Source organism: Heloderma suspectum, chromosome 1 (assembly GCF_057233095.1).
Source record: "Heloderma suspectum isolate Gila_16-S chromosome 1, 16-S_ref, whole genome shotgun sequence".
Classification (NCBI taxonomy): Eukaryota; Metazoa; Chordata; class Lepidosauria; order Squamata; family Helodermatidae; genus Heloderma; species Heloderma suspectum.
The window spans coordinates 129,476,563-129,494,636 of NC_139458.1; the positions used below are offsets into that span (position 1 = coordinate 129,476,563).

At 41.7% G+C, this 18,074-nt stretch overlaps 1 protein-coding gene across 6 annotated transcripts in view; it reads right to left on the bottom strand.

Moving 5' to 3' along the window:
- PHRF1 (PHD and ring finger domains 1) overlaps nucleotides 1–18,074 on the bottom strand; it is a 51,205-nt gene that overhangs the window by 32,718 nt on the left and 413 nt on the right. For 3 of the 6 annotated variants that reach the window (XM_084857053.1, XM_084857033.1, XM_084857072.1), the window contains exons 2-8: nucleotides 8,111–8,225; nucleotides 6,362–6,475; nucleotides 5,368–5,612; nucleotides 3,745–3,828; nucleotides 2,430–2,551; nucleotides 991–1,091; nucleotides 265–437 (exon numbers count right to left, since the gene is read on the bottom strand). In XM_084857053.1, the coding sequence (XP_084713179.1) occupies nucleotides 265–437; nucleotides 991–1,091; nucleotides 2,430–2,551; nucleotides 3,745–3,828; nucleotides 5,368–5,612; nucleotides 6,362–6,475; nucleotides 8,111–8,201 (930 nt within the window). In that variant the 5' untranslated portion in view covers nucleotides 8,202–8,225. Of the gene's footprint in view, nucleotides 1–264; nucleotides 438–990; nucleotides 1,092–2,429; nucleotides 2,552–3,744; nucleotides 3,829–5,367; nucleotides 5,613–6,361; nucleotides 6,476–8,110; nucleotides 8,226–8,563; nucleotides 8,679–18,074 lie in introns of those variants that run through there. The other 3 variants (XM_084857041.1, XM_084857083.1, XM_084857061.1) reach the window with 2 other exon arrangements.

The following is an 18,074-nucleotide window of genomic DNA, read 5'->3' on the forward strand; positions in this document are numbered from 1 at the left end:
AGAAATGAATGAGAGCTGTGCAATACTGGAGCAGTGCTTTTGTACAATTCTCGTGCATTTTACCAGGAAGTGAAAATAACTCCTTTCCGACAGATGAGGCCCAAAACCTTTAGGATTTTTTGGGCAGGGGCTACATGCCACAAAGTTATATAACTTGTTCTTTTCATGTGGGCAAACAGTTACAGTCTACATACACAAAGTGTTTGACCACTCATTGGACAACCGATTGACACTTGTTCATCCCCTCCAAAGTTTATGCACTACCTGAATTCGCTGTGCAGTTGTTATCCGATTTCTGTTCACCGTTGCACGCACACGCTCACTCTGACGTGTTCGGGCTATAGCTCGTGTTCGGACACTTGGACGCAGCCGACTGGTGGTAGGGATGACATCGGCTATGAGGGAAGCAACCTCCTCTTCGCTCACATGATCTGTTTCTTAAAACCATCTGTGTGTCAGTTGTCAGCTGTGTTTCAGACAGCACCTGAACACCTCTCTAGCAACCTAAATTCAGGTATTCTGCTAAGCCTCTAGTATAATGCTTGCAAGCGTTCTGAAAAAAAGAAAGCTCCTTAAATCCTTTTGGTTTATGATTCCCCATGGAAATCATTTCTTCCTCCATGGCAACAGCCTGATCCAAAAACTATCTTAGAAAAGGAACTTGAAATGCCACATGTGGTTAACACAGCTTACTCTAGTTTTAACTGGTTTGTGTAATCAGCAGTAGTGCGCGGACATTATCTGAAGTAGTAATGTGAACAAAAATGTTGTTTTGTTATTCAGTTTTTATCATTGTAGTAATGTTATTTTACTCATATGGAAAAAACCTTGCCTCAATTTTTAAAAAGTTTTAAACACACATTTAAACACACACACACACACACACACACACAGTGTTGTGTAAGCCATGGGAAAGCCCTCTTTTTTTGAAGAACAGCTCTCTGTAATTCAAAGTTAAGCTACAAAAGATGTTATCAAAAAAATACTTGCCGGCATCAATAGGCACAAGATTTGCTGGTGTGCACGGTGGACAGAACCATTCGTCAACAGGTACCTCACTCAGCGGTGGATTAAGGCATTCCATGTGGTACCTTAAAAAAAGAACACACAATGTATTCTTACAAAGAACAAAGCTGGACAAAAAGGCCACCCCCTCCGTTTAATATGCAAAGCCGTACTTCAGTATGGAGGCAGGCATGCTTGTACAACGACTACCAGAACTGCCAAAGGGAAGAGTCATTTATTGATAGAATTATCAGATATTCCAAGACCTCTGGCACAAATCCCAATTAGTAATTTGCTTTCAGTACTAAGAAAGGCAGAATTTTTTAAAATGCAAATAAATATAGTAAGAAAAAAAATATTTCCAACAAGGATGATTAACTAGCATTTGCTAAAAATGCAACAAACCCATCAGACGTGTCAACTCAGGCAGTGGGGGCGGGGGGGGGGAGATAAGTCAACCCCAAATATTAGAAGCAAAGGTAGCCAGCCATATAGTTGGCCAAAAAAATAATAATTCCAAAATCAGTATCATTGTAATACTTTTCTTAGGCCGACTCAAAGGTCACAAAACACTATGCATATTTATGAGACCATTCTCTACTTGGTATAAGAACATCCTTTCCAGTGATTTTATGAGTTTCTTGGAATAATAAAATAGAGGAACCCAATTCCTTCACTAAATTTCAAAGTCTCACTCCCTTGAAAGGGCACCCTGCCCCATTTATATTTAGAGAAGTGATTTTTATCTGAGGAGCCATCATTTAGAAAAAACTAAAACTAATTAAAGAATTACCATGCCTTTCCAGTTCTATGTCCATCCTCCATAACAAAATATGTCGCCTTGGCTTTTCGCATGCCCAAACCCTCCCCCCTATGTCCTGATTGCTTACACATTCCAATATTATTCCATACATTTCCCAATGGGGTTTGCCCCTCCAGAGACCCCCTCCCACATCAGAGAGTTGCCTCCTCAAGCTGTTCCAAAAAAGAGCCTAAGGATATGCAAATCAGTATTTCCCTGCAATAATCAGTTGCCTATTGCAACAGGGGGCTGACGGACCTAGTTATGTCTCCCCAAATGTTACACCAGATTCAGGGTATTTCTTTTTGCAGAAACACTGTCTCCAAATTGCCAGCAAAGCTTTGGAAGGGTTAAGATTCAGTCCGCTCTGCAGAACTCCCACTTTGATTAGGACATTTCCTGAATCAGCTGAATTCAATTCGGGATTCAGCCAAATCCAAAGCACACCCCAACAGTCAGGCTATCAGTTCTGCCATGCAAAAAGTAGTTCTTCCATATCAGAAGATAAAATCTGCAGGGAGGATCCCATTCTGTAGAGCAAGAAGCAGCTACAGGTGTAATTTAAAGCTTTTAGGCAAATGTCGCAACCATGGAGGATGCTGAAAGGCAAAACGCTCCTTACCCTGCATCACAGCCATCACACAGCAACAGGCGATCTTCTCTGTCGCTTCGGCCACACACTTCACAAAAGGTTGGATCGTCTTCCAGCTCATCTTCCTGAGATTTTTTATTCTCAGCCGGAATCTGAACAAAGTTGCACTTTTTAGGAAGTTTTGCACTGTCACGTTAATAGCAATGCAAGCAGAGCCACTGTACCAGCCACCTGTTGGGGCCAATTCTGGCCAAGTGTGAGCTTTGTATTTTGCATTCCTTCATTGAGGACATATGATTTAAACAGACAGATGCCACCAAACACAGAAGAGTTCCGATCCCGTTCATCTGTAGCACCTTTCATTCAATAGTGCCCCAGAGTCAAAGCATAACATGAAGGAATACATCATGTGCAATTAGAGAAACTTAGGCCAAGGCATTTTTAGCTTTGATAAAGTAGCATACCAGGCCTGTTTTGTACATTCTCTATGGTTGCACTCTTTCTGCTTAATGGCACAGAAATGAACTCCAGTGAACAGAAGGAGAAGCGGCACAATTAGAAATATATAAAACAATTATAGAGAATTTAAATTATGGGATCTAGATAGGTGCAGCTAGATCCTATTAATATTTACTACAATGCAAGTCCCATTGTTTTCAATGGGGATTAATCCCAAGAGTATATAGGACTGCAGTGTTTAATATGGCAGCACTAGAATCACCAGTCCACTGCAATTAACAGACATGTGTATAGCAATTAATTTGTTAAATTTTTAGAAATAGGCTTTGAATGCAAATCTGCTTTACTGTTGCCTTTTGTGCAACATGAGACAACACTCCCATCAGCTATATAGCCTACATTCGATTAAAAATACTTTACTGGTATTTCTACTGCAGGACAAGCCACAATGTTAAGCACTATGCAGCTGGGACCAGCAGATCGATTATCCCCCCAAAAGGCCACCATGAGAGAAGAACACAGGCAACACACACATGTGCAAAGTGCTGGGTACACAAAATCCCTCGCATGCACACATAAAAGTAGGCTCCCCAGATTACAGCCACAGCCTACCAAAAATAAAACTTTACTTCATAAAACCAGAGAGCTAGAAAACTGATGCATTCCAGAAACTCATCCATTCATATACACGGGCACTTCCTATCAACAGTGTGATTTAACAAAGGTTTCAAAGCTAGGCAGCACAAAGCCAAATATATGCGGGGTGGGGGTGCCGTGAATTATGAGTTGAAGTTAGAAAGGAGAAAGCGGGTATAAGGAGTTTTTCATAAGCTACACAAAACATGGATTCTGACGTTTGCTATTCTTAGGTCAACAGTAAGCTTACTTTCTTCAAGATTTCTCCACCGAAGCGTGCTCGAACACAGATAGATTTAAATATAATCCGATCCACTGGACAAGAGTTGGCATTCTGCAAAAAGGAAGGGGGGGGGGAGTTAGTATCAATCTTTTTAACATTTCCAAATGATCTCTATTTATCAAGGAAATTAAAAAGTTCTCAGGTTCGTTCCTTAGTTCTTCCATGCTGGGGCAAATTAAATTAAAAGACAAAATTATCAGAGTGCAGAGGTCTGCAAATGCACTCACAAGCAGTGAACATAATTTTTAACCTGATGAGGACATGTGCAACTGGTGCAGGGCAAGAGATGGGTAAAGGGGGACACCTCTCTGACCAAAAGCTGGACAATAAAAGCCCAGGTAAGCAATGAGGCTTCCTGCTGCTTTCAAGTGCCTCCAAAGCCCAGTGTGACTACAGGGAATGGCGCTCCCCCCACTATTCTCCCAAGTCAGGGGAGGGCACAGGGACAGTGGAAACTACACCTTGACTATTTACCAAGGTAAGCCAAAATTTGCGGATCCTTGCCAGTAGCAAATTCAGTTTTATGTCACCCAGATGACAACCTGGAAATTGCCAAAACTCTGACCTGGTTCGCACGATGAAACAACCTGTTTACTAATTATGGGTTGTTCAGGAGTGAGCAGCATTGAGTATGCTGGCTCCCAAAAGTTCACCCACTTCCAGTGTGCTAAACAACCCAGAGATGCTCTGTCCCTGGGTTGTTCTCCATGATATCCAAACCGGAACTCCGGGTTGTTGAGTTCCACGGTTTGTTCTTGGGTTATAACTTTAGGTTGCTTCTCCCCCAACAACTCAGAGTTCTGGGTTCAAATAACCCAGGGATGCAGTGCCCCTGGGCTGTTTAGCACACTGGAAGTGGGCAAGCAGTTGGGAGCCAGCCCCCTCACCCCCAAAGAAACTGGGTTGTTTCATCATGCAAAACAGGTCTATAGGTAGGAGGTAAGAGTTAAAGCAACTAATATACTAATATTTTAGGGGGAGGGAGCTAAGATCTATTAATATAGTAGCCTAGACTATTACTGCCAAAATGAAATGTAGGTTTTGCAGCTGGCTGCAAATAGTTTAGGATAGTAACTAAAATGTCTCATAGTATGTTCTATTGGTCTACTTCTTATTTGCTTAAGACTGTACACCTACATGAAGAACTTGATCCTGTATAATGAATTTCTACCAAAAATCACTAAGGATTTTCTGCAATCATATAGATACACTAAACCTTCAAACTTGCGTTGAAACAATTTTAGAAGCATCAAATGTCAACATTTGCTTCATTGCTACAACACTGGGCTTCATGGGTCTCGGCTCCAAATGCAGGCTATAAAGCTACCATAACAGTTTGAGGAAGAAGCAAAGACTTACTGTAAGAACTGGGAAATAGTAAACTTTTGATTTCCCCCCTGCCGCAAGCCTTCCAGAGGGAGGTCTGGAAGATCTGATTCTTTTTACTCCTACCCAATGTCCACAAGGAAGGCTAGCATAGAGACACGTGTGCTGGGCAGCCAAGAAAACCAGGCTAAAAGTCTGTACTAGCAGGATGCTAAAAAAAATGGCATCATATGGCATTATTTTATGACAGTAAAGAGTTCTTACTTTAGACCACTCAACTATACAGTCCAAGCAGAAGTAATGGACACAGTTTTCAGGCGTTCCGACTGCCTGATCCCTGAATGTGTTGAGGCATATTGGGCAGTTTTCAGCATCTTCATCAGAAGAAGAATCAACTCCTCCATTAAGTTGTTGCTTTGATTTTACTGAATATGTTGGTTGCTCAGCAGCCATTTCCATTTCATCTTCCTCCTCTTCATCTTCCTCCTCTTCGTCGTCTTCCTCAGAATCTTAATGAACAATGAAAAACAGCCTAGTACTTCTTTGGATTATTTTAATCCAAAATAATGCATTTTGGATTAGAATGTTAGAGAGCTATACAATTCTGAAGAGACGCAGCAGCTGAATAGATTTCTGAAGCAGCAGGAACACCCACTTTCAATGCTATAGCTTTATACCCATAATACTACAATATTCACAACAGACACTCTAGAGCACTTCCATCTACGGTTCTCTACTAGCATGTGGACTGCAGCTACACTAAAATCTTCGTTAACTTACAGCCATCTGAAGGATATACTGTATACCTTGCTCGAGACAGGAAACTGCACAAATAAAGTCAGAGTATTATAAAGAATTACGCATTAAGGGCCAGCGTGGTGTAGCAGCTAGAGTGTTGAGACTTCATAACCAACATTCAAGTCCCTCAGCCACAAAACTTACTGGACGATCTTGGGCCAATCGTTATCCCTCAGCCTAACCTACTTCACAGGGCTGTATATAATGAAAAGGATCACATATATTGCCTTGAGATCTTTGGAAGAATGGTGGGATAGAAATGTAACAATATAACTGCAATGTGCATCTCTCTCTATTGTTCTTGTACTATAAAGATTTTTTGCAAAGTATACAAGTTAACAGCAGTTCCCCATCTCATGTCTGCTCTACAGTTTAACAGGTTGCTCAGTCTTATTCACAACTTGCTGAAGTCAACTTTACTCCATTAAGTACTAATGAACAAGAGACTCATTATAATCACCTTCTAGTTCTTCATCTTCACCTTCTTCATCCTCTTCACCTCCATCTTCATCAGTATCACCTTCTTCCTCGCTGCCTGTGTCATCCGAGTCCCCGCTATTTCCATCACTGCTTTCTTTTGAATAATAGGAGCAAAAGAGGGACAGTGAAGGGAAGGATATGAGTGCGCATCACCAACTAGCGTATGGGGCAAAGAAAAAAGGGAGCCAGTTTCTCACCAAAGGTCCAGCTATGCATAAACATCTGGCCTCAGTAAAACTCCCCTCCCATGGTAGTGCACCAGGGACTAGATCAGAGTTAATCTCCAGCAAACATAAAATAACATCTTCATCAGTAGCTTATGAGGAAAATCACAGGCGGTGGTTGTGACTGCTTTCCTTTATAGGAGTTGATATTAGAGGTGACCTAAGACCAATGGTATTTGGGTTTTATTTACATATCACACACAGCTGTGTATAATCTGTGCATCTGTCATCAGACTGCTCAAGCACGGAACAGAACTTATCTTGGGAATCTGTCTTTATTCTCCTCTGCCTAAATAGAAAGTAACAGGTTTCTAGTTCTTATGGCTGCAAAGGCAATCCTGAAAATGTGTGAGCAGTGAATGGGAAAATCTCAGAAGCCAAAGGGAAGGGGCTGAGCAGGACTTTACATAAAGGGAGACTGAAATTTCACTACTGTAAATTGCTTCTTGTCCCTCCTCCATGAAGAGCAGAAACAAAAATAAAACTAGGCAAAACAAGGAAAAGCTTGGGGTGTTGACAAATTTACATGGTTATTCCTATCATGGTATTTTGCTTTCTATAGCACAAGAAGCCACTATTACTCCCTTATTTCTTTGGGAAAAAGAAAGGAGTTGTGAAAAAAGCATTATTCCCTTTCCACCCAGTAGCACAACACTCTCATGCACAGTAGGAGTTTGAACAACTGCTACTGACTGCGACAGTATTTGCCTATATGCTCCAGATAGAATTATCCTCTACCAGCATTAGCTATTTAAAAATAGTCACATATATGAGGCCTGATTGCTAAACATAGAAAACATTGGTATGATTTAAAGTAAGGACTGGGAACCTTTTTCCTGCTGAGGGCCAGGTTCCCCTGGGGGTGTTGAGGCCGCTTGCCAGCAGTGGGCAGAGAGCACCCCTTCTTTCTCTATTTCTGACACAAGGCAACAAGGGAAGGAACAGATTGCTCTTGCTAGGGGTCTGAACGGATCACTTGTAGAGTGCTTTTAAAATTAGGCCAAGGTTGCAGGTTGCCCACCCCCAATGAAAAGGAAGACCACCGAGGTTCTTCCTGTAGGAATTCTTAGGGTTGGATCCAATGCTGTTGTTCCGCTGACTTAAGCAGTACCATCTGCAGAGGCAGGAGGGAGGCAATTCACCGACCCATCACCACCACCCTGCGTGCCCTTGAAATCTGCTCTGGAGGGCTGGGAAACCCTCCAGAGCAGATTTTTACAGTGGTGAGGAGAGCTGCAGCAAGGCGGAGAGAGGAGGAAAGTCCTATCACATTAATGGACATTGGATTTAACCCTTAGTTTTCTTTGGTATAAAACTGCTACCCTCACACATCCAGACATTAAAGTAAGAATTAAAACTATGCCTATACCTGGAGGTGTACGGCTATGAAGCCAGTGAGATATTTCCAAGCTCAAACCCCTAGGGAGATTTCTTATTGTAAATACTTATTTAAGGTTAGGAAACATTGCCAGTTTTTAGAATAGGCTCCAACTAGCTTCACTTACCTGCATCACTGAAGAGCAGCGCATTTGTTCTTTTGACTTTGCCTACTGCAGCATTCTTGTTTATAAGTTCGTCCTGACTGTCATCATCCATTGCGGGGCATTTGGAATTGGCTCCCTGAAAGAAACAAGGTTTAAGCTGAAAACAAACATTTGCAAAGAACTCAACAGCTAAAGAAATAATTTTTTACCCTATAGATGCAACCTGGACAAGTATATCAAGAATTTGGTCAAAGTCCTTTTTTTAAAAGAACTATGAAAATACAAATACTAAAATATGCTCTTTGATCCAGCTGTGTCACTAGAAGCCCAGGTGGCCAGCTGCAATCATTTCCAGACAGGAATTAGTATAGCCATAGTGACCCATGTTCTGATAACGGGGGACCACAAATTACATCTGGGTGTTGTAGTCTTTGGCTGTTTTTTTATTAGTCAGCACGAATATCGTAAAAGTACCTGAGAACACATGCAGAATGTCTTTCTCTTTCTACCCAGCACCAGGTAGCCTGCCTATCACAGAATTAAGGAGAAGAGCTAATAATTCAGATGGCATTGTTTCCCAGGTCTCTTTCTTTAAATTAGATTATTTCCCACACTTTCCTGGTAGGCCCCAGCACAGGAAGCATCAGTTTTCAAAACCAGGGTTAAAAAGGCTAGGCTAGAAGACTGTCTTTCCCTCTCTCCCAAAGAAATCCACATCAGATCTTTTTCCCTTCTCTGCAGCAGCTCCCCTTCACAACCCCACATTGTGTTCTATTTCTTATCTTTAATCAGCCTCCAGAGGACAAAACAGATGGAGTTGTTGCTGTTTTCTTAATGTGGAATGGATGAGTGGGAGAGAGAGGCCAGTTCCAAGCAGGGCTGGGGAAGAGAGAAAGACTACAGAGGTACAGACACAAAGGAAACAGAAGTAAAAAAGGGAGATCTGAAATTGCCCACTGCCTTCTCCCATCCAGCCTGTCAAGCAATTTACAAGTAAACCTTCCTGCTCTTTTTTAAAAAAAAAAAACCAGATCAACCTGCAACTGGAATGAAGTGGCAGGAATTTGCTGACTGGGAGGTTTTTGAAAGGAATATAACCTCAGGATAAGGGGTGAAAGCTGAGGCTGCAAAGGTTCTTCAGTAGCTGCTGACAAGGCCTTCCGGGAAGAGAGAAGCAAGAGAGACTGCATGGAAAGAGAAACTAAAACATAATGCTAAGCAGCACCAGAGATTGAAAATGGTGTCGCTAGCACACGCACACCACACACCGGATCTGTAGTATTCCCAAGAAGGGAAGAGAGGGGAAAGAAACCTTTACCAATGCTATTCAGAACAAACTCCTTCCCAAAAATGTACTCCAGGTTTTCCAGGAAGCCTAATTTATCTATTATAATGTAGTTTCCCTGTAGCATTCTTGCTCACCAACATCCAAAACTTTCTTGCCCTGGCCTGTTAAGCAAGTGGATTTTGTTGACGACAGACTTGTAAACTCCCAGTTGGATTACTGCAATGCATTATACAAGGGGTTGCCCTTGAATGCGATTTGGAAGCGCCAATTAGTACAGAAATCAACTGCCAGAATTTTAACTGATACTGTCACATTTGGTCACATCACTACAATCTTAAAAGAACTGCACTGGTGGTCTATTTGCTTCTGGGCCCAAGTCAAGCATTTAAAGCGCTAAACAGCTTGGGACTCAAATACTTGAAAGAGTGCTTCTTCCCAAATCAGCCTACCTTGTGTCTTAAGATCTCCCACAGATGCCCTGTTTCAAGTTCCTTCCTTATCAGAAGTTTGCTATCGAATTACAACAGAGAGGGCTTTCTTTGTGGTGGCGGCTGAGCTCTGGAATGCCCCCCCCCCAGGAGGTACGCCTAATTTATCATCTTTTTGGTGCCAGGTTAAGACATATCAATTTACCCAGGCATTTTAATTTGGACTTCAACTTCAGTCTGTCTCTGTAATTGAAATTTTTATTTGCTGTTTTTTATTATGGCTGTTGGGTATTATTTTAAAAACCTGACAATACAATAAAATTAATTATTTATATTCTACACAGCCCTGGAAACTCACGCCATGAAGGTCGGTATAGAAATGTTTTAAGTAAATACATAAAATTATGAAGAGAAAAGCAATTCAGTGAAAATATCCTTCAATACACATTATGTAATGGGAGTAAGAGATTAAAGGGATTCCTAAAGGACATTAGCAAGTACTCATTTACAAAGACTGGCATACAGTCAAATGTAATAGCTTCTTTTTTCTCTGTTGGCGTTGGTACATCATTGATGGTGCATACAAAATATTTGATGTTTTAAGTTTTAGAATTTAGCATTAAAGGTAAAGTTATTACATTATACCAAAATACTTGGGCATCGATATTTGTTTTTCTAGTCCCATCTGATATTATTAAATACTTGCTACCTTCCCCAATTTGGTGGCCTTCAGATGTTTTGGAATTCAACTCCCATCAGCCCCAGCAGGCATGGCCAATGGTCAAGAATTATGCGAGTTGTAATTCAAAACATCTGGAGGGCACCAGATTGGGGAAGGCTGGATTCATGCATGTATTAGTTAAGGTGAGAGGAAGTTCTGCCATTATAAGCCTCACCATTCTACTGCTTATAAAAATGACACCTGTTGAGCTAATAACTTGAAACTTGGCTTTCATGATCTTCTTGAGGTCTATAATTGTGCAATTTTTCAAACCAATCCTATAAAAAATGACATAGGTACAGCAAGTTAAAACAGTGCTGAAAATTGACACATTTGTACTTTTTTCTCCAAGCTGCAGCTCAGCATATCATATATTTCTTTCAAATTTTGGTGAAAACTCCTATTGTACTTTATTCAGATTTGTCAACGAGATGTGTCTTTCATTGACTTGAAGGTCTGAGTGGTGATTCAAAGGTTATTAAGGGTTTCTGCCCCATAAAAGCCTATGGCAGCAAGTGCTGGCAAGTTTATGTTGGGCATGCTCAGTTTCACTCTGAAGCTAGAATGCTGCCAGTACGCCAGAGGCATAATACTGTATTCTATAGGCAAGGCCTACTCCTTTTGTTATGGAATATGACCTCACAAGGTGAGACTACACTTTACTGCACAGATTGGAACCCTACCATTTGTGGGGGGATGGGGACACTTTAAGGCTTTGCCTACCCCACTCCACTGTGGTCCCACTCTGGATCAGGCCCCCCTGCCTTAAATTTACATTGCCAAACTGGCATACAGTTGTAAGGTAAATTGCAGGCAAAGGGCAAAAGGTTAAAGCCCCCCTACCCACCGCTTTAGGGTCCTGATCCATATGAAGTCCCATGAGTTTACTTTTTAGAAACACAGTAATGAAGTACACTTTTAAAGTAACATGCACTTTGACCCTCAGATAATTTGGGAGGGCTGGGGATGGAATGCACTTGGGGGGGGGGGGCAGAAGGATCCAGGGCCTCACACCACCTTTCTGAAAGTAGAAATGCAGTGAAGGGGCCCCGATCCTTGCTCTTATTTTCTTTGTGGCAGGAAAAAGCCATACAAGGATAGTGTCTCACACTAGGGAGACACATTACACTGAATATGAGTTCACACTCCACGTACACACATTAAGATGGTTGTGAAAATCTAGCCTTATTCAGTCATTCTCGCCATAAGTTCTACACATGAGGAAGGGAAGCAGGGATGAGCTTGCTAGCTCCACCCCCTCCTCACTGCTTTCTACATGCAGAGGGCACTTTTCCATGCTCAGCAAAGATGCCCCTCTTGGCCTAGCCCTGTATTGCCTTCTGAAGCATCTAGCCTTCCTGCTAGAAGAGGGCTCCCTCTCGCTATTCAACCCATTCTGCCAGCTACTGAAGTAAGCAACAAACTGGCATGGGTCAACTGGCAGGAGGATTCCTCTAGCAAAAGAAAAGGCTCAGAAGCTTCATAAGGCAATACACGACCAGGACACCAGGGAGCATCTTTGCTGGTCCCTGGCACTCCATGCTCCCCATCTGGATTTGGGCCTGAAAGACCAAGAAAGAGCGTGGGTGCATGGAGGATAAAGTTATAAGCAAGTACCATTTGTGACACTGCACGACATCATCCCTGATCACGGGACACATCAGTTAAGGCATCAGTCATAGCTTTTAAGTTCCTGACTTTGTGGAGCTTGAACCAGCATTAGGTAGCCTTAACTCTGGTCTTAAACCAGCAGGTTTTTTGATCACTGAATTATACATATACATTTTTAAGCAATACTTAAAATATTGCTTAAATAGCCATTCTTGTGCCAGTCTGTTGCACGTTAGGTTATTTCCCTGTTTCTTTGGTTATTTTCTTTTAAACAGAAGCAAATGGCAGTGAAGACAGCTTTGCAGCCCAACTCTACACATACTGCATGAAGCGTCATAGAACAATGGGATTTACTTCAATGTAATCACTATTATTTCCATGTAGACTTAATGCGATGCAGTGCTTTAAGATTGCGATTCCAATATCTTCAGATCTATTGTAGCGAGAAATGATGTGTCTCACAAGATGCTAAGTTCAGAAAGTCAAGAATTTAAATGCCAATAATGTCATGGAAAAGCTGCTTAAGCAGATAAAGATTAGTAATCTTTCCAAAAAGGACCACCATATCCCCAAACATCCAAAATTTGTTTAACACATCCATTTTAAGGCCAAATAGGATTAAAGTGCGACACAATACATATAATTTAAAGCAGAGTATTATATATTTAAAGAAGTGGGAAAGAATGACAATACATCAGACAATACATGGTTCCCTTCACCCATTGGGGGGAGGCAAGAATAAGTAGAAATGTTTGAAGAGAAATGTCTGATTGCATTTAAAGGAAATACCTGGAGGAAACAGTATTTAATATTTTGGTTTGGTGCTGCAGCAAGTTTGTACTTCAAACAAAAAGATTAAACTTACAAGTGGGAACTGCATTACATTTGGGGAATTCCCTAGTCTGCATTCCAATATATTGTTGTAAAGAGAGTGTTCACATGACCTCACGTGCTCAGTGAATGGTCTGGCTCAAAATAAGGCAATTTTATATGTTCTCTGGTTGCTGAAAAGCAATATAAGCCTCTGATTCCAAAACTGAAATTCATGATACTTTCCCATCTTTGGGGTGTGGATCCCTGAGGCTTTGTCTAGAAAAATCACAATTTGAGAGGTGCAGGGTATTGGTTCTGGAGGTAAAATAAACCCTTTCTGGTATAAGCCTTAGTGCCTTTATTGCTAAATATTCAACTGATAAAGCTATATAAGCAACATTAGTGAGCTAAGGGAAAGGTCTAAGTTTTCTTAAGATGCTGCATTTTATTCCCACACTATACACTCATCTGTATTATTCAGGTACCATTTTAATGAGCACAATAAACCACACTTAACAGAACTGAACATTGTCTCCACATATGAACAAGTAGCAGGCAAGCCATATTTCATACAGAGGTTTGGAGAACAAGTGGAACAATAAAAGTATTTTCCAATTTAATGGTCAATTGCTGGGGAGGAGATTTTCTTGGATTTCAAAACAAATGGATTCTGATAAAGTCTGTGAGATTGCGCCTGGACCTCCAAGGTTGCAGTCCCGTAGACACGTACCTGGAAGTAAGTCCCATTAGGCTCAATGGGCTTACATCTAAAGAGACATTTATAGGATAGCATTGTTAATCCTTTGTTACACCATGGTTTAGGAAAAACCAAAGCGCAGGGCTTCCCAAGCACATAGAAATGTTATGCAAACACTTAGAACAGGGTTTCTAAGTGTTTGCATAACATTTAGATGTTTTGGACTACAGCTCCCATCAGTCCCAGCCAGCATGACCAGTGGTCAAATTATTGGAGCTGTAGTCCAAAACATCTGGAGGGCACCAGGTTCTCTACCCTTGACTTAAAATATGGTATATTTATTCAGCCCTGTAGAAGGCTCTAATAAATTTAACATTTTTTCCCCTATCAGGCTGCAGCTAGTGAATTAAAGCAGCTTTTCAAGATGTGGGGAGTGTTGACAACAGCCACCTTCCCAACTTCTGGAAGAGTCTTACAGGAAAAGTTTAGCTGAGCAACTGAACTTACGTTGAATGTAGATAATTGAAAATGTTTGCCATTATGCACTACACTGTTCTACATATAATGCTTCCAGAAACAGAATGTATTGAGAACTTTGTCAGGCTGATTTGTAAGACGCAGATATATTATTTAAAAGTGTATGCTAATCATTGATAGCTTGTTATATAGAGACTTGCAAGCTTTGCTTTACATGAAATTGGCTGAAGCTCAATTAGTAGACTGTCCAGGTATCTGAGTATTTTGCTTCTGTGTTTAGACTATGCAACAGAGGATTCTTGTACTCTTGCATTTTATTTGAATGTCTGCAACATTCTTGCTGATTGAACAATAAGTTTAACTTCTTCCTTTGATATGATATTCCCTTCCTGCCCCATTGGAAGGCTCAGGGATTTCTTTTCTGTCTCAGCACAAAGAAACCACCATGCTGAAATTGTTAAAGACTTCAGACATCACAAACTAAGCCCAAGGCAGCTACATGGAAATAGTTTGAGTCCGTTTGGTATAGTATGGAAACATTTGGTCCTTGATAGACACTAAGCTAGAATTAGGTTGGCCCACAACACTAGTAGACGCTCAGTATTTAAAAAAGAGCAAATATTTTATTTTAGGCAAGACAAGCTAGTTTTAAACTGGTGTTAGTTTTAAATATATGAAGTCTACACCACTGATGAGCGATAAAGTGTAGCTTCCTTTATTTGAGTGCCACTCCCAGGTGGCCTCTCGTTGATATGAAAGCAGATCTGCTACGCGACTGGTCTGAGACTAGCATTTCTACAGTAAAACAACAATAGTATGTGGGACTTCAGAAATAATGCTACCACTCTACTCAAGGCATGACAGGCCTCATTTGGACCTGATGCTCAGTTCTGGGTACCACAGTTCAAGAAGGTGCCAAGTTGGAGTGTTTGTGTGTGGAGACTGGGGTGGGGTGAGTTTTGAAAGTAAGTCACAGGAGTAAAGGGGCAAAGGAACCAATTATGTTTGAAGTGAGGCAGGGGAGAGAAGAGACTTATTTGAACTAAGCCACAACACAAAAAATATCAGAAAGAGGAGAACTGAGCAATAATGTATTAAAATAATGTCCCCAAGAAGATTATATAATCTACTTGGAGTTTTATCAGAGTATAGACTAGATGGCCTATAGATGAACGGCTTGGGGGCAAACAATCTGAAGGATCGCCTCCTCCAATATGTACCAGCCCAGACCCTAAAATCATCTTTGGGGTTCTTCTCCGGGAGTCCCTGCCAAGGGAAGTGAGTCGCGTCGCTACCAGGAAGAGGTTTTACTGGTTGTACTTCTATATTGTAGTTTTAAGCTTTCAGATTTTATATTGTTTTATGCTGTACTTTGTGGTTTTAATTTTTGTGAACTGCCCAGAGAGCTTCAGCTATTGGGCAATATAGAAATTAAATTATAAATAGATTGATAGATAGCTCTCTACTTCCTACAGCAAGGGATAGTTACAGCTCAATCCTATATATCTACTCAAAGGTGAGTTCAATGGGGTTTACTTCAAGGACAGCAGATCTAGGATTGCAGCTGAAGGCATAAGGGAATGATCTCTTGAATCACATCAAGGGAACAGTATCCACAAAAGCTTAGGCTAGAATACATTTGTTAGTTTTTAAGGTGCCACGAGAATTTCCCTCCCTCTGCAACAGACTAACAGTTGTTGTTGTTGTTGTTCAGTCGTTAAGTCGTGTCCGACTCTTCATGACCCCATGGACCATAGCACGCCAGGCCTTCCTGTCCTCCACTCTCTTCCAGAGTGTGCTCAAGTTCATATTCATTGCATCCGTGATGCTATCTAGCCATCTCATCATCTGCCATCCCCTTCTCCTTTTGCCTTCAATCCTTCCCAGCATCAGGGTCTTTTCCAGTGACTTTTCTCTTTGCATTAGGTGGCCAAAATATCTGAGCTTCAGCTTCAGTATCTGCCCTTCCAATGAGCACTCAGGGTTGATTTCCTTTAGGATTGACTGATTTGACCTCCTTGAAGTCCAGGGGACTCGTAAGAGTCTTCTCCAGCACCACAGTTCGAAAGCATCCATTCTTCGGCATTCAGCCTTCCTTATAGTCCAGCTCTCACAGCCATATATTACTACTGGGAAAACCATAGCTTTGATTAGATGGACCTTTGTCGGCAAGGTGATGTCTCTGCTTCTTACTATGCTGTCTAGGTTTGCCATAGCTTTCCTCCCAAGAGCAAGCGTCTTTTAATTTCATGGCTACAGTCACTGTCTGCGGCGACCTTGGAGCCCAAGAAAATAAAATCTGTCACTGCTTCCATTTCTTCCCCTTCTATAGGCCAGGAAGTGATGGGGCCAGATGCCATGATCTTAGTTTTTTTAATGTTGAGTTTCAAACCAGCTTTTGCACTCTCCTCTTTCACCCTCAACAAGAGGCTCTTGAGATCCTCTTCGCTTTCTGCCATTAGGGTGTTATTGTCTGCGTATCTGAGGTTATTGATAATTCTCCCGGCAATCTTAATTCCGACCTGCGATTCATCCAACCCGGCGTTTCTCATGATGTACTCTGCATATGAGTTAAATAAGCAGGGCGACAATATGCAGCCTTGTCGTACTCCTTTTCCAATTTTGAACCAATCGGTTGTTCCATGTCCAGTTCTTACTGTTGCTTCTTGACCCTCGTACAGGTTTCTCAGGAGACAGGTAAGGTGGTCTGGTACTCCCATCTCTTTCAGAATTGCCACAGTTTGTTGTGATCCACACAATCAAAGGCCTTAGTGTAGTCAATGAAGCAGAAATAGAGGTTTTTCTGGAATTCTCTTGCCTTCTCCATGATCCAGTGAATGTAGGATCTCTAGTTCCTCTGCCTCTTCGGAACCCAGCTTGTACTTCCGGTAGTTCTCGGTTCACATGCTGCTGAAGCCTAGCTTGTAGGATTTTGAGCATAACCTTGCTGGCATGTGAAATGAGCACAATTGTACGGTAGTCTGAACACTCTGAAGTGTAGTCTGAAGGCATTGCCCTTCTTTGGAAATGGAATGTAAACTGATCTTTTCCAGTCTTGTGGCCACTGTTGATCTGAAGAGACTCACAGTTACTACTCTCTAAATATGATGCCTGTCACGGAGATGCATGCAATTGCTGAAGAGAAAACACAAACTCTTCACAGAATCCACTGCTAAGCTTGAATGCGTTGATTGGAATAGGATAGGGGTGAGCAGAAAGGAGATCTCCAGATGTTTTGGACTTTAACTCCCTGCAATCCTGACCACTGGCCATACTGGCAGGGGCTTCTGGGAATTGAAATCAAGAACATCTGGAGATCTGCCCACCCCTGGATTAGGGTACCAACTCTCCCCCAAAGTGATCTTTTTGGCAAGGACTTCAAAACCATGCTGAGAGCTTGTCTATGCTACTCCCTAAGGAGACTTGCCTCACTCTGGTGTCTTTTCAGTGTCAGGCAAAGACACTTTTACCTAGGGTTTAAAAGATTACCATACTGTACAAACTGACTTTAGTTCTACTGTTGCTATGTCTTTTTTATGTTTTATTTTTGGGGTGTTTTTTCCTGCTCTGCTGTTTTGATGTAAAATCCCTGTAAGCGCTGAACAACGGATAAAAACGTTTTCTAAATGAACAGCAAAACAACAATACTGTATTCCTGACCGATGAGCAAGCACTGGCATCAAACCTTCCCACGCTATCATTTTCATCCCAGGAGCGGCATGCAAGTCCACACCAATAAAGGAAAATTCCTGCAGAAAACAGCCCTTGGCGCGAATGCACAAGACAAGAATGTGCCCAAGGAGGAATCGAGGCGGAAAACGGCCCGCTCGTGTTGATTCCTTCTAGCACACGCACACCACCCACAGAGACGGGAAAGCGGCTAGCGAAACACCCATTGTGGCACGACAAGAGAAGACCTATAGAAGCCCCCGTCAAGTAATCGAGGGCAG